At 42.5% G+C, this 15,918-nt stretch overlaps 1 protein-coding gene across 1 annotated transcript in view; it reads right to left on the bottom strand.

Annotated features, from left to right (window-relative positions):
* The window catches only part of ADAMTS19 (ADAM metallopeptidase with thrombospondin type 1 motif 19), a gene marked incomplete at its 3' end in the record, with an annotated part of 285,099 nt that extends 271,003 nt beyond the window's left edge, over positions 1 to 14,096 (bottom strand). The window contains exons 1-2 of the mRNA XM_004384305.2: positions 14,006 to 14,096; positions 12,732 to 13,387 (exon numbers count right to left, since the gene is read on the bottom strand). Coding sequence (XP_004384362.2) covers positions 12,732 to 13,387; positions 14,006 to 14,096 — 747 coding nt within the window. The remainder of the gene's footprint in view (positions 1 to 12,731; positions 13,388 to 14,005) is intronic.
* Positions 14,097 to 15,918: the final 1,822 nt, after the last annotated feature.

Genomic DNA, 15,918 nt, shown 5'->3' with positions numbered 1-15,918 from the left:
AAATATTGTATGAGACCTCTATTGTAAAAACCCATGAAAAAGTTTACGCACAAAATGTAACAATCTTTGTTGGTTACCAGAGATGGGAGGGGTGGAGGGGGGAAATACTAAATAGATAATAGATAAGTGGTATCTTGGGTGAAGGGTGAGACAGTACACAATACAGGAGAAACTAGCACAACTTGTACTAGGAAAGGTCATGGAAGCCCCACAGTCACATCCAAACTCCCTGAGGGACTGAATTGCTGGGCGGAGGGCTCTGGCGACCATGGTCTCGGGGAACATCTAGCTCATGATTGTTATTTCTATAATGAATTACTCAGATTTTCTATTTTGCTGTAATATAATTTTGAAGTTCTATTTACTTTATCTGCAAGGACACAAGAGTGGCACCACACAAAGACCTTACATAGGTTAATGACACGTAAGTTCCTCTGTCAATAACTTAACTGCCTATCTATGAATCGGGCAGAATAAAGTATTCATTGGTAGTATAATAATTTGATAATGAAAATGTACCTATCACATTTTAGTTGCTATTACATACATTCAAATCCAAATTATCATAGTCCAACTGCACTAACCTCATCAGCTGATATAATTAACCTGTCTATCCACTTCTCTTAGCATGTTAATGGTTTTTGACTGTTCACTCCAGTGAGCTTTATGGGACTCTTGCCATCCTAACACTTTGAATGTGAATGAGCAAGACTTGTTATTCTGTGTCATTTAACTGCTTACCATTTAATTCTTTTGCATTTACAAGACTGTCTTAATCTGATCATCTGTACAGCCATCCCAGCATAGATAATCACTTAGGAAGCAGTTACAATTTCCTCTTTATCGCTGATTTTTTAAAATTCCTCCTCAATATACCTGGGTCTTCATTTATCCCCATCTAAACTTGGTGGCATGGTAGGTCTATTTCAATCTGAAGGTATATTTCTTCCTTTATTTTTGATAATTTTTATCCTATTATAATAAGTATTGTAAAACAGTAGGAGTAATCTCCTACTATTTTATCCATAAAACTCTTGATGGTGGCTTGAAATAATTTAGCCCTATTTATTTCCAAATTCTAGAACGGGGAGCAGATTTCAACTTTTATTTACCTTTGCATCATCTAAAAAGAAGCAAAGCATTCATACTGGCATTAAGTTCCCATTATAATATTATCTCCCAATTAGTTCACATTTGTAGACTGTTGATTAATAATTTGAAATCCAGAAAATCCTCTCTAGCTCAATAGCATCTGAAAGGGTTCCTGGGGTGGTGCAGAAAGCTAGGACAGGAAGTAGTAATCTCTACCAGGCTGCAAGCTAAAGAAGGGGATGCCAAGGATTAAAACTCACACAAGATTCCTGGGGCATGAAGTTTGGTGGATGCAAATCCGGTCAGTAAGGATCCAGAGCTCTGGAATTTTCTGAGCCGCCACAATGGCTGTCCTCAAATTTTAGCTTGTGTAAGAATTACCTTAGGTTCTTTTGAAATTCATTCACTGGGTTTGAGGTTCAACTTAGAAATCTAATTTTTAATACAGAATCCCCAACTACCACTTCCCCACCCTCACTCCCCAACATTCATGATTTCGATACAGAAGTCTGCACAGCCTACTTTAAGAAACAGGGCACCAAGAGACAGGGTCAAAGGGCTGATGAAGTAGGCTCACTGTTGAAAGTGATCATTTTTATGTGGAGCCAGGCAGTAATAAGGGGAATGAAGAAAAACAATGGGGCAAAACATATTCATGTTTCTCTTTTGTATGTGCTTGTGAAAGCAAAAAAGAAATAAATATGTTTAGACCTTAAACGAAAAGCAATAGGACAGCAGAATGTTTAATCATGCCAAAGCTGGCCTGGGCTTATTAGCTCCATTCCCTGATCATCTGAGTTAAGACCTTAACAGTTAATAATTTATTACAGATATACACACATTAATTATGATATGAAATCAAGTCTGCCCTGCTGGAAAAGGTAAGGACTAAACTATCTAATCCCCAAGGTCCTTCCCAACACCACCATGCAATAATTCTGTGAAAATATCTGGGTAGCATTGAAATGGCTGAGCTCCCATTTTCTCACTTCTCTCAGTCTAGGGCTTGGCATCAGAAAAGATGAGATGGAGACAAGACGATGTAGTCACTATAGCTGCACCCTAAATGCACTCTGCATCAAATTATGGTCCTCACTTGGCTGAGGGATATCTTAAAACTTCCTTTCAGGAACCCCCACCCACCCACCCAAATAATAATCCAATAGGGACTACTGGCTCTCCCCTTGTCTCAAAACACGTCAGGACTGCCCTCATTTACCACATTTCCCGTCTATAAGGAATCTGGAACTTATCTGATTGTTCTCTCTTTTGCAAATACAATGCCATAAAACTATCTGTGGTAAAAAATGTAACTGCAATTAAATGGAAACATTAAATTGTGCATGACTTCAATAAAAATGTGCTGCTGTAGTGTTGCATAAAAAATACTTCCAGACTCAAAGTTTTTTTTCTGCTTTAAATAGTGTACTATATTTATGATTCAGTTAATAAACCTTAAATCAATAATTTACTATTAAATAAATAAAAATTCTTCCCCCAAAATTGATCCATGTCTGAATTTTCTTAGGCAATAGACAGATTAATTCATGATTAAAGAGTTCAGTAAATTGTTAACATACAACATAACTTATCCCACTAGCATGATGATTCTGTTTATTAGAATCCACTATATTGCTTCCTTAAATAAGGACAGCCTATCTGCACATTGCCCCACTCTAAGTACAGAACTTCTCCCACGTGTCACTGTCACCACTACCATAATCACCCATGCCATTCTAAACTTTAAACTTTAAAACCAGAGGATGCTTTAAAGAGATGTGCACTTAAAGACCAGTTATTTAGCCAATAAGGAGACATTGAGTACTTACTAAATCAAAGAACCGATGAACACATGGCGGGAATAAGGTTGAGGCAAAGAAGTAGCTCCTTCAAGACTATAAACACTTTGAACAAGAACTATTTATCTTTTTATTCTTCCAGCATTCAGTACAGTATAGATGTAGCTAGTCCACTGTTGTTGTTGGATGCTGTTGAGTCAATTCTGACTCACAGTGACCCATGTGACAGAGTAGACCTGTCCACAGGGTTTCCTAGGCAGATCTTCACATGGAGCCCTGGTGGTACAGTGGTTAGAAGGTTGGCTGCTAACCAAAAGGTCAGCAGTTCAAATCTACCAGCTGCTCCTTGGAAACCCTATGGGGCAATTCTACTCTGTCCTATAGGTTCACTATGAGTTGGAATCAACTTGATGGCAACAGGTTTATTTTGTCTGTCTGTTTTAACCTTTACGATAGAGTCCTGGTGGCACACTGGTTATAAGTTGAGCTGCTAACCACAAGGTCAGGGGGTTTGAAGCCACCAGCCACTTCACGGGAGAAAGATGTGGCAATCTGCTTGTGTAAAGATTACAGCCTTTGAAACCCTATGGAGCAATGCTACCCTGTCTTATATGGTCTCTATGGGTCGACATCAACTAACGGCACACAACAACAACAATCTTTATGGGAGCAGACTACCAGGTCTTTTCTCCCACAGAACCAGTGGGTGAGTTCCAACTGCTAACCTTTAGGTTAGCAGGTGAAACCAACATGCCACTGGGGCTCTTTAGCTAGTCCACTACCGATGAACATTTACAGCATTTTGCTCTTGAAAACAATGCTGTAACAAACAAGTTTATACATAAATCTTTTGCACATATCTGAATAATTCTCTAAAGTGGGGATTTAATGGAAGGGGAACTGATAAGAAGGAAGGGTAAAGCACATTTAAAATTTTAATAAATATTGCCAAGTGGCCTGCATACAAAGCTCGACCAGTTTTACTCTCCTACAATGAGTAAGTGTTCCCTCAGGCATGTGCGCATGTATTACCAATCTGCATACGTTCTACTAGTCTTATGAACCAAAAATGATGTTTGAGAAAATTTTCTTTTCCTTACCAATAAGTTTGAGAAATTTTTGAATGTTTATTTGGTATCTTTATTTCCTTTTCTGTATAAACCTTAAAAATTAACTGGTCATCTCTTGATGGTGAGATCACTAAACTTTCCATACTCCAAAACCAAACCAAACCCATTGCCGTCAAGTCAATTCCGATCACAGCAACCCTCAGGAGAGAGGAGAACTGCCCCACAGGGTTTCCAAGGAGCAGCTGGCGGATCTGCACTGCCAACCTTTTGGTTAGCATATGAACACTTAACCAATGTGCCACCAGGGCTCCTTTCCATACTCAGCAGGTATTATTTTGTGATCAATGTGCATCTTTTTAATGAAGAGCTCTGGAAGTAGAATGAAAAAGACCAAAAACCTAACAGAAAAACAAGTAAAGGATATGAACAGAAAAGTTTACAGGAAAAGAATAAGAATGACTTTTAAAAATAGGTAATGATGCTCAACCTTACTAGTAATACACAAAAATAATGTAAATTAAAACTCTAAGTTAACATGTTTTTATCTATTAGATTTCACAAAGATCAAACATTTTAATAACACATATATTGGTTACAACATAGGTGAAAGAAGCTCTCTCATTCTCTGCAGCCCTGAGAATGCAAAGTGGCACCATCTCTATGGAGTGTATCAGTAAATACCTCCTAAAATTACCAATGTGCATGCCCTTTGACACAGATACACATGACATAGGACAATGGTCTATCACCAAGGTCTATATATTTAGTATTCTTCATAACAGGAAAATACTGGAATTAATCAAATGTCCATTAACACCAAAGTGGTTAAAGCTTTTAGCACACACTTGCAATGAGATAAAATGGAGCTACCAAAAAAGAAAGGAGAATCACTTTATGCACTCGTGTGACAATTTTGTATGGAAGCATGTATGTGTGTATAACAACGTGGGTTTAAAAAAGAGCTTTAAATTTACATATACATATTTTTGTTTATTCATAAACTACCCCTAGATCATACACTAGAAACCGATAAGCCTGGTTACCTCTAGGAAGAACTCTCAGTAATAACTGGGGGACAAGTATTAGAGGAAGACTTTTCATTGCACACCTTTCGAAGGTTCTGTTGGTAAAGTTTGAGTCCTTGTAATTTTGAAAATTTTTAATTTTATTTTACCCTCAACTAAAACAGGTAGTTTGGCTGAGTATGTAACTCTGGATTCAAAATCGCTTTTCCTCAGTACTCTGAAGATATCAACCCATGAGCCTCTGGCTTCCAGTATTACTGATTCAATCTTTAATGTTACCCTGACACTCATTCCATTGTTAATAATCTCTTCTTTATTAAACTTGTAGGATTTTTCTTCTTTATCCTTGATATTCTAATCTGCTGCTATATTGTGTCTAATTTTGGGTCCCAAAATAACAGGAACACTTCAATCCAATGGGATTTGAACAAATACCCCTTTTAGTTTGGTGGTTGATCTCTCTCAGTCTGAAGGTTTGTGTCTTTCTTTACCTCTGATAACTTTTATTGTGATACCAAAAAAAAAGAATCTCTTAACCTTCACCTAACCAACACTGGTTCTATCAACGAATTCAACTTGAACCACTGAGTTAAAAAGCACTCTGCACACCACCTGGACAATATGATCACTGAGGCATGCCACAGCTAGTAAACTCTTCCCTAGTCTTGTTGCACACAATTATTTATACCAGTTGGCCTGTATGTTTACTAAGCGTCAGTTATAGCTGTTAGAACGCATGTAGGTACAACATCTGTAATTACAGAATTTAATCAAACACTAAATATGAAAGCCAGTGAAATATGAGTGCAAAAGACATTTCTGGTTCTAGGAAAACTTGAGAAAGTTAAGTTGCTAAAATAATTGCTCTGTTTTTATTTCAGACAACTGTAAAAGATGTGAAAAATGTAAAAATCCTGGATTCTGCATGTAAATTGCTTTGTGTTTGTTTTTAATTTTTATTCCAAATACAGAAACCTGTATTGGAAATTGGTTTTGATGAATGCTGAGTTAGGCTCATCCAAGACAGATAACCTAGAACTTCATTTATTTGAGCCACATGTAAATAAAAGCTTTTGTCCTCACATTCACATCCTGGCTGATGAATGCATATGTTGGTGATTTAAATTAGAATAAAATATTTAGGGTGAATTTTCATGCATTTTTAAAGTTCTATCCTTTAACTGATTTACTTCATTAACCAAGTAGCTTCCATTCCAAATCCTACCGGATAAAAAGTGTTTCTGTTGTGTTTCTTTGATGACTTCTGCTTCTCACTTTTCTCTTTCTGGCACTCCTACTGAGGAATTTTGGACCATCTGCATTCATGATCTACGGCTCATAACTTTTTTTTCATACTTAGCATCTATTTGTACTATGTTCTGGGATAATTTCTGGGTTGAACCTTCCAGGCCACAAATTTGCTTATTAACTCATCTATTGAGTTTTTTTATTCTAATGAACATATCACTTCAGTTCCATTGTACAGGCAGTCCCCAGGTTATGAACAAGATCTCTTCCTAAGTGTGTCTTTAAGTCGAATTGGTAGGTAAGTCGGAACAGGTGCATACAGTTCTTATTTAGCCTCACTTTAGTGCAAGAAAAGGCTCGAAGGCTTTTCAATGATTTAAAAGCTGCACATGCAGCAAGCGAAGGTGATTGTGATGAAGAATTTGTTGCCAAGTAGGGTTGGTTCAATAGTTTCAAAGTAAGGGCAAATTTACATATTAAAAGGTAAGGAGCTGTCCGTAAATCTGACATTCTTGAGCCAAGGACTTACTGTATCTAATCATTTTTTTGTGGATATCAGCTTGTTTCTGGTTTTTTTTTTTTGGTACTCATTTTTTTTCCATGAATGAATATCTGTTCTTAAACTGCTGGTCATTGTAGTTATGTTAAAGTATTCTTCTACTGACTCTATTTTGTTTTTTCATGTACTAATTTATCAGAATTTGATGACTCTCAAATGGTTCATCTTCTTCTAAGTGTGATATCCTTCAGTATCAGCTTTTTGTCTGTTTGTTTGTTTCCCTATTCACCTGTTTGTTGTAAACTAGTTCAGTTTACCCGGCTATTCTCCTGTTATTTCGTGCGATTTTCTCCAGGGTAAATGGAGCCAGTAGCTCATCTTCTGGCAATGGGAACTCTTTCTTCCCCCTGAGTATCACTAACATGTGTGGGATAGTGCTGCCTCTACTCTCACTGCTCGTGCCTCCAAAATCAAACCAAACTCATTGCTGTGGAGTCAATTCTGACTCATAGCAGCCCTACAGGACAGAGTAGAACTGTTCTATAGAGTTTCCAAGGAATGGCTGGTGGATTCAAACTGTCAACCCTTTGGTTAGCAGCCGTAGCTTTCTGTAGCTCTCAACCACTCTGCCACCAGGGCTCTTGCCTACGAATATATAACTGGCTTCTGCTGCTTGGCATAAGTGGATGTCAGAAAGAGAATGTGTTTACTCCCCAGCCAATGACACTGTTGCCCTAGGGTCCCCTTCTACTTCTACAGTCCCCTTCCCTGAGCAGGCAGCAGCATCTCTGGCATAGCTACCACCATTCACAGCTGTTTTCTAATGTCGCTATGAGTTGGAATCAACTCGATGGCAATGGGTTTTTGGTATTTGGTCTGGGTTTTCCATAAATCCAATCCAAACTGTTTTCAATTTTTCAGGAGATACACAAAATGCCTGGTGTACTGATGGCATTCTCTCATGATACTATTTTTTCTATCATTGGTGTCTGAAGATTTGGCTTGAAAGAAGAAAGCAGATGTGTGAGGTCAATGTGCAATCTTAATTGTTTTCATTTGGTTGCTGGTTCTACTTCTACTCAGTTCTTGTTATGCATTACCCTTCCCCCATCCCTGCCTTGACACCCTCCCCTCCTGCTTCAACACTGGTACTGGATTCAATGCCTTGCTCAAAGTAGATGCTCAAAAATATTTATTAATTGGTCAAACCTTGCCATAAAATAGAATGCTGTTGTTGTTAGCTGCTGTCAAGCTAGCCCCAACTCATGGTGACCCAGTGTGCAAGGGAACAAAATGCAGCCTGGTCCTGTGCCATCCCATGATTGATCGCAAATAGGACCGTTATGATCTACTGAGTTTTCATTGGCTGATTTTTGGAAGTGATTGCCAGGCCTTTCTTCCTAGTCCATCTTACTCTGTAAGTTCCACTGAAACCTGTTCAACATCATAGCAATACACAAGCCTCCACCAACACACTAGTGGTGGCTTCACATGAGGTACATTGGCCTGGAACTGAATTTGGGTCTCTAGTATGGAAAGGGAAGAATTTGATTCAAATAAGAGAGTAAACTGCCAACAATGAATTTATACAGGACTCTAGATCCTGTATCAAAAATTAATCAAAATGACTACTGTATAAAACTCTTGGAATTCCTGGGTGGTGCAAACAGTTAACGTGCTCAGCCACTCACCAAAGGACAAAAGTTCGAGTCTCCCTAGAGGCACCTTAGAAAAAAGGCCTAGCAATCTACTTCTGAAAAATCATCCACTGAAAACCCCAAGAGCACAGTTCAACTCTGACACACATGGGGCTTCCATGAGTTGAGGCTGACCTGATGATAACTGGTTTTATAGAAGTTTAATTTAAGTAGATAAACTGATAACAGTTTCAGTAGTCACTCTTTATCATCCTGGACAAACAATCGAAATATTACTGCTAGCCATTTCAATATTCTGCCTAAAGAGAACCATAGTGAAGATATGCACTGATCTAGTTTACCTCAAGTGCTATGGCTGCTAACCAAAAGGTCGGCAGTTCAAGTCCACCAGGTGCTCCTTGGCAATTCTGTGAGGCAGTTCTACTCTGTCCTACAGGGTTGCTATGAGTCAGAATCGACTCGACGGACAGCAACGAGTTTTAGTTTACCTTGGCCCAGAGCTTAGGTATGCTTTAAAGAATAATCATTGAGTTAATTTTGAGCAAACATAATAGTTGCACTGTTTCATGGAATTTAATTTGTTGCTTTTGTGTATTTTTTTAAGATACCATTTAAAACATAATAAAGTACTTCACGTGTTGTATTTTACTCAGTGATATTTTACCGAGTGCCTACCAAGAACTAGGTATCTTACACAGTACTGAAAACAAAAAGAGATGAACAAGACAGTACCATCATAGAACCTGGGGCACACCCCTATTTGTACCTATCTCAACCTAGTGTATTTCCCTGTTTAGGTCTGTGGATGGCAAACTAGGTTGGGAGTTCCCTGAAACATACCAAGGCTTATTCATCTTTTTGTATTCTCTGTATCTGCAGAATGCCTCTCCCTCATAGAAGTTGTTCAATATATGTTTAATTCATTAGTATTAAGACATTTATGTGCCTATGAGGTCTAATATATGGCTCAAATAAGTTTATTAATTTTAGAGACTAACAAGAAGGAAACAGACATAATAAAAATACTCCATAGATCAACTGCTAGACATGCAAATACAATTTGTGCATTTTAAAAATAGGGAAAATGAGATCCAGAAAGGTTAAGTACTTTGAAGAGGCAGCACTTGACCCCGTATCCAAAATTTCCATTCCAGGACTTTTCCCTTCCCAACACAATTTAGATGGCTTTCTGGAGAACAAACTGGCCAATCTTGTCAATTTCTATCACCCAGCAATGCTGGATAGCTGATGATCTACTGCCCTTGATCAACACTTTTGGACCCTTTCAGATATGTAATAGTCCAAAGGGTTTTGAGTAGTTCAGGCACCACTAAACAAAACCAAATACTGAAAAGAGAGGAAGGAAAGGTACGCTGAAGGTCTACTCTCTTCTGTGCAATCAGAAAGTCTCTACCAACTGGGAAGAAAAAAATGCAAACTAAAGGCAGCTGCATTTACAAATAATTAACTGCCATATAAAGCACCATGATTCCTCACATTAGAATCACAGGTTTACAGAATTCTGGGAATACAGAGGAGCAGGAATGTAGTTGGTGAACATCTATAGTTAGACAGAAAAAGTCCACACTCTAGCAGATAAGGCTTTTGAAGTCTATTCCCAACATACTTTTTAGGATTAGTCTCCTCCAGCGCACCTTCTGTCCTAGTCAAAGAAGACTTTTTTTTCTTTTTTTTCCATTCCCTTCGCAGGCTACGCACTATCATACTTCCACTCAGTCTCTTCCCCCTACCTAAAACACCCCTCCACCCTTTTTCTCCCTGGAGACAGTCTCCCTATCCTTCAAAATCCACTTAAATTCCCTGTGCTTTAGGAAGCCTTCCCTAACTCCCCCAGAAAGATTTCACCTCAGGCAAAATGTTTGATTTGGTGTCCCTGGGTGGTGCCAACAGTTAACATGCTTCATTGCTAACTGAAAGGCTGGAAGTTTGAGTCCACCCAGAGGCAAGTGAGAAGAAAGGTATGGTGATCTACTTCCGAAAAATCAGCCATTGAAAACCCTATGGAGCACAGTTCTGCTCTGACACACACAGGGTTGCCGTGAGTTGAATGAACTCAACCGCAACTGGTTACTTTTCATTCATTGTGCTGGTATGTTATTGTTTTATGGCTACTTGTGTCATTAAAAAAAAAAACCAAACCCACTGCCGTCAAGTCAACTCCTACTTATGGCAACCTCATGCGTTACAGAGTAGAACTGCTCCATAAAGTTTTCTTGGCTGTAATCTTTACAGAAGCAAATCGCCAGGCTTTTGTGCCACGGTGCTGCTGGGTAGGTTAGAACTGCCAACTTTTAGGTTAGCAGACAAGCATAAACTGTTTGCACCACCCAGGATCTACTTGTATATGATGTCCTTCTAATATCTGACCTAGCACAGTATCTAGAACGCATTTACCCTTCAACAGAATCTTAACTGTAATTTAATTAAGTAATCAGACTATCTCATTTTATTTATGAAAATCGAAGCTCAGAGAGGTAAGAATTTGTCCATCACAAAGAAACAAGCCAATGCCAAAGCTCAGATAACAAATTACGCTCTCTCTTTCCTAATTCACCAGCTCATAAGGGAAAAGGACTGGCAGTAACAAGTTCTGGAGTAACAACTCACCCTTCTTGGCTATTTGCCTAACTTTTTACTCAAAGTCTGACTGCTATACTGTATTGCTGGCAACGTCAGTTTTCCTCAACAACAAAGACTTCCCAGTTCAGAACATATACATATGTGGCTAATAGAAAAAGTGAGTAAAAGTCCAATGTGATAAACATGGAGGTATGTCAAACTCCTATTCAGACCATGAAAAACCTACTCATAATTCTGACTTTGCTGCTTTAAATATGGAGAGAAGGCATAGCTCATTTGGAAAATCTGACCAAAAGCCACATTTCAACATAGTGAAATGCTTTATCCCCTATTGCTCCTACCACACCAGGAACATTCTATATATAATTATTTAATCCCCAGCCAAAAGCTAGTGGACAATGAAATCCCCACAAAATGTTTTCCCCAGTGAAGTGTTCAAACATCAGTTCCACAAAAAACAATTTTAAACGCTTCTCATTCAATTCTATGCCCATTTTTTTTTTATTCATGGATAAAAAATGTCCATATTTGAATATTCATCATTATGAGAATCTGGTAAAACACAGCCCAGTTCAGCAATTTACATCATTTGACTATGGGACCTAGAAGGCCAACGGTAAAAATTCACAGTTTCATTTTGTTTGGATTTTTTTAACTTTTTCCATACCATGATTTTGGGTGGCTTTATTGTGCTGTTATTTTCCCCTACCTATTGCTATTGGATTTTTCTCCACATGAGAAGTTCAGACAAGTTCTTTTGGATTTCATCAATGGCTCACTATAAACAGGAAAAAGAAACCACTAATCACATGGGTTTTTTTCAATACTTTGTCGGTTTTTCCATAACCTAAAAGTAGAGGCCATCTAATGGAAGGTAACAATAGTCCCAATGTCTGGGTCAAGGCAGAGGTAAAAACTGAATGATAATCTACATTATTTAGACAGAGTAAATGGCTTTTACTTTGCAGTGCCAATAGGCTTCTTAGCGAGGCTCTTACCCTTGCTACTTTCCCCCACCCAGTGAGAAAAGAAAAAGAAACTACTGCCAAATAAAATTTAAGTCTTAGAAAAGATATGTCAAATCATAGAACCATAACTCTTTGGATACTGATTGGATTCTAATGTCACCTATTAGTCAACAGCCTCAGTATGTCAGCTTATTCCTTCCCTACTCCTGTCTCTCATACAGCTTAGTGAACAGGCGTCCAGGATAGTTGTGGATGTATTTAGATTCTAGACAGCTGTCAGAGCGTAATTCCCTGGAGAACTGCTCTGACAACCTTGAGGCAGGACATGAAAAAACTGAAAGATAATAGATGAGGAACTGGGGGTGGAGGGCAAACATGGAGGAGATTCAGCAATGAGCAGACCGTCTTCTAATCTAGCAAAAGCCACCACGTGGTCCGCTTATTTTGGAAAACCCTGGAGGAAAGAAAGAAATAGAACCAGTGGGAAGAAGTTACAAAGAGAGAGGATTTCAAATAGTATTTGAAAGAAGTATATAAACTTATAGAAGGAAAAGGCCATTTATCCATCCCATTAGCCTTCCCATTCACTGACTGCCCTGGAGCTGTTCCATCTTAGGCGAATACTCTAGACATCAGTGTGGTGCAGACCAGAACCAAGTACCGCGGAAGCACGTGGAAACGGGAGGAGGTGCATGCAAATCAGACTGGTCTACGCGGGGAACCCGATGAATGGTAGCGTAAGGTTGAGAGTTGGGGAAGTAAGACGCTTACCAGGCCACCTCCACAGGTGCTGAAAGAGGCCAGCGAGCTGGGATGCCGCAGCACCGCCCCGGTATAGAAGCAGGAGGAGTCTGGCGGCGCGGAAGGGCTCGGGGCGGCCGCTGCCCCCGTGGGGCCGGGGCCTGGACTCGGCCACTGTTCCACGGCGAAGCGAGGCGCCAAGAAGCGGCCGTCTCTCCGTAGCAGCAGGTACAAGTCCCGGGAGAAGGCCGGGATCCGCAGCAGGACCTCGTCGCCATCCGGCTCAGCAGCCTGGGCCAGGGGCGGGGACGGGGGCGGTTGTGGGGGCGGCGGCGGCTGCCACGAGGCCGGGGCGCCCGGGGACAGGGCGGCAGTCCCGCTGGATCCACGCGGCAGCTCCTGAGACTCGAGCTCCTCGTCCTCCTCGCCCTCCGGCGGCGGCGGTGGCCGGCGCTGGGGCTCGGGCTGGCCCTCCGAGGGCTCCTCAAGCTGTGCCAGGGCCACGGAGCGCACCTCGCGAGAGCTGCCGGCCGCCTGCGCACGGGCGCTCCCGCCGCCCCCAACGCCTCGCACCCAGCCCGGGTCTGCGCTGCCCCCACTGCCGCCAGCCCCGTCCACTGGCTCCCGGCGCCAGAGTGCAGGAAACACGACTTCCCACTCCTCACGGTCGGGGGCGAACTGCAGCCCTGCGGGCGGGGCAGAGAGAAAAGCCGGGCTTGAAGTGCCGCGGTTCCAGTAGCACAAGCATTCCCAAGCTCTCACTCTGCACCAATACAAGGCGTACGCATTAATGCACTGAGGACCACCCGTCCAGCCCCTGAAACTCCCGCAACCCCTGAGGGCTTGCGATCAGATTATGGACCCCAGCATTTTCAGAATAAAAGTATGATTATATGGAGGGGGGAGCAAAATTTGGTTACAGCACTTAATTACTGAAAGGAAAACCGGTGCAAAGACTCCAGCACAATTAAGTGATTTTCTTAAGCATATGCCAAAGCAAAGCATCACTATCAATTTACGTACCTCCCAATTTTCCTCCAGGTGTTGTAAACGTACCTTTGCAAATATTACTATCCTCATTAGGGGAAAACTAACCATTTCACAGATGATTAAAACGAGGCAGGGAGAAGTGCGCTTGGATTACGAGCGTCACCCTGTCATGCACACCGTCACGCTCATTTTTATTGCTACCCACTGAGCCCCGCTCCCAGCGCACGGGCTGCACCAGCCCTCCCTCCCAGTGCGTTCTCCAACTTTGCTGGGGGAAGTTGGGAATCAAGCCGGAAAGTAACGGAAGAACTTACCTGAAACAATCCCATTCCACAAGAAGCCCAGCTGGTAAAAGACGCAGCAGCAGCAGATGTGGGTCAGGCGCATCTCGCGGCTCTTCCCCATGCCGCGCTCCCGCCGCCGCGGCTTCTTGCCCCGCGCGCGCCTCCTACGCGATCGACCGTGGGCGCCGCCGCCTCCCCGGAGTGCAAGGAGGCCAGGCGGCGAGTTTGCCCAGGCCCTTTGTCTGCCGCGGGGGGGGGCCCCCCCGCGGGGGGGGGGCCCGGGGCCGCGGGGAACCGAGGGGGGGGGTGGGGGGAAGGAGTCGGAGGAGGCAGCGCCGGGGCCCCGCCGTGCTCTGGGGTTCCCTGGCGAATTAGGTGATGAGTCTATTTTCTGTGTTCTGGATGTTGCAGGAATTTCGAAGGCCGAGCGGACGAGAGCCGGAGCCCCACAGGACAGACCTGCAGTCAGCGGAGAGCCGGAAAGCGCAGGGCGGGCAGTGTTGCCTCGGGACAGGCGAAGGACTGGCCGGCGGGGGCAGGAGCGCGGTGGTGTCCGAGCCGAGGCTCGCCGCCCGCACCAACGCTGAGCCGGCGGAGGCTGGTGCGGCTCTCAGCAACTGGGGGTGCAAGGCTCCGCACACTCATCGGAATCGCAGTGCTGAGGGCTCTTACCCGCAGCAACGCGGGAGGAAATTGATGTGTGTGTCGGGGGTGAAGGGGATTCGCGATTCTCGAGGTGGGGTGTGGAGGAAAAAAGAATCCGACGACAAGAAAAAGGGGCTTAGGGGTGCCCGCCAGGCGTGACGTTGCGGGACAAAGGTCCCAGAACACCGCACACGTGCTCACACTCCAGATTGAGGAGGTGGGGACCCAAATTCCCTCACCTGACTCCTGATTGTCCACTCTGGGAGACCTGATTTGCATCCCTACCTCCCAGCGGAGGTGTGTGCAGGTAGAAGTGCCTCCCCCTCCCCACCCCACCTCCTTCCTCGAGCTCCTCCTTTTGTCCGGTTCTCCCCCCTCCTGCGCATCGCGCAAAGCAAAACCTAAGGCAGACCTGAACACAAAGCTGCGCCTCGTTTACCAAAGCCTTTGATTTGTCTTCCCATCTTTCTCTCGGTATTTTCTAAGCCCGGAGATAATGTAATTCGTCATGGAGTGTTTTTCAAAGGTTCCCAGGACAGTAGACACCCTGACGTCTCAGAGCCCCTTATCCCACCTTATCTTTCTGGCTCCCCATTCATCTGTGCCATCAGTCTCCCTCTCCGTCTCTCACACGCACACACACACACTCATACACACTCCTAATGGGCTGAGGTGAGAGAGAACTACATTAAATATTTTATTATAAAAATCTCAGACCAGGTGAGATTGTTTTGCTTTTTTGAACTTGTTTGTTGTTGTTGCTATGTCTATCTTTATGGGGTAATTCAACCCCCAAATATTCTTCTTGCTCCGTTTTTGCAGCTCTTCACGATACCTTCTCCCCTTTCCAGCCTCTCCCTCCTCCACATCAAACAATTCCTGTAGGACTCAAAGAAGGATGATTGATCTAACCTGCTGTTTGCATCTTCTGGACTAGGCCAGACACCTAGAAATGGGAGTTAATTTAAATCGGTTTTTTAAGAAAATTTCCAGCACTGAGATTGGTTCCCCACACCCTTTGTTGTTTTACCTTCTGTAGCTCGTGTCAAAGGTGACTACTATGCCTTTAAGGGAAGCAGGCGATCTTATTTCAAAGGAAAGCCATTGTTTGAATAAGCAGGGTCCTAGAATACTTTCTTTGAGTAGTCCAGAATTTAAAAACAAATATGAAGACACTCTAGGTATGCTTGTCTAGAGTGTTCTGTCTCCTAACTTTGTCTTGTAAAATCTCTAAAACTGGAGAAACTGGGGTATGGGTTTGCTGATACTCAAGAAATATCCGGATTACTTAGGAACCT

Source organism: Trichechus manatus, unplaced genomic scaffold (genome assembly GCF_000243295.1).
Source record: "Trichechus manatus latirostris isolate Lorelei unplaced genomic scaffold, TriManLat1.0 scaffold00121, whole genome shotgun sequence".
NCBI classification, from domain to species: Eukaryota; Metazoa; Chordata; class Mammalia; order Sirenia; family Trichechidae; genus Trichechus; species Trichechus manatus.
This window is presented reverse-complemented; position numbering and strand designations above follow the sequence as displayed.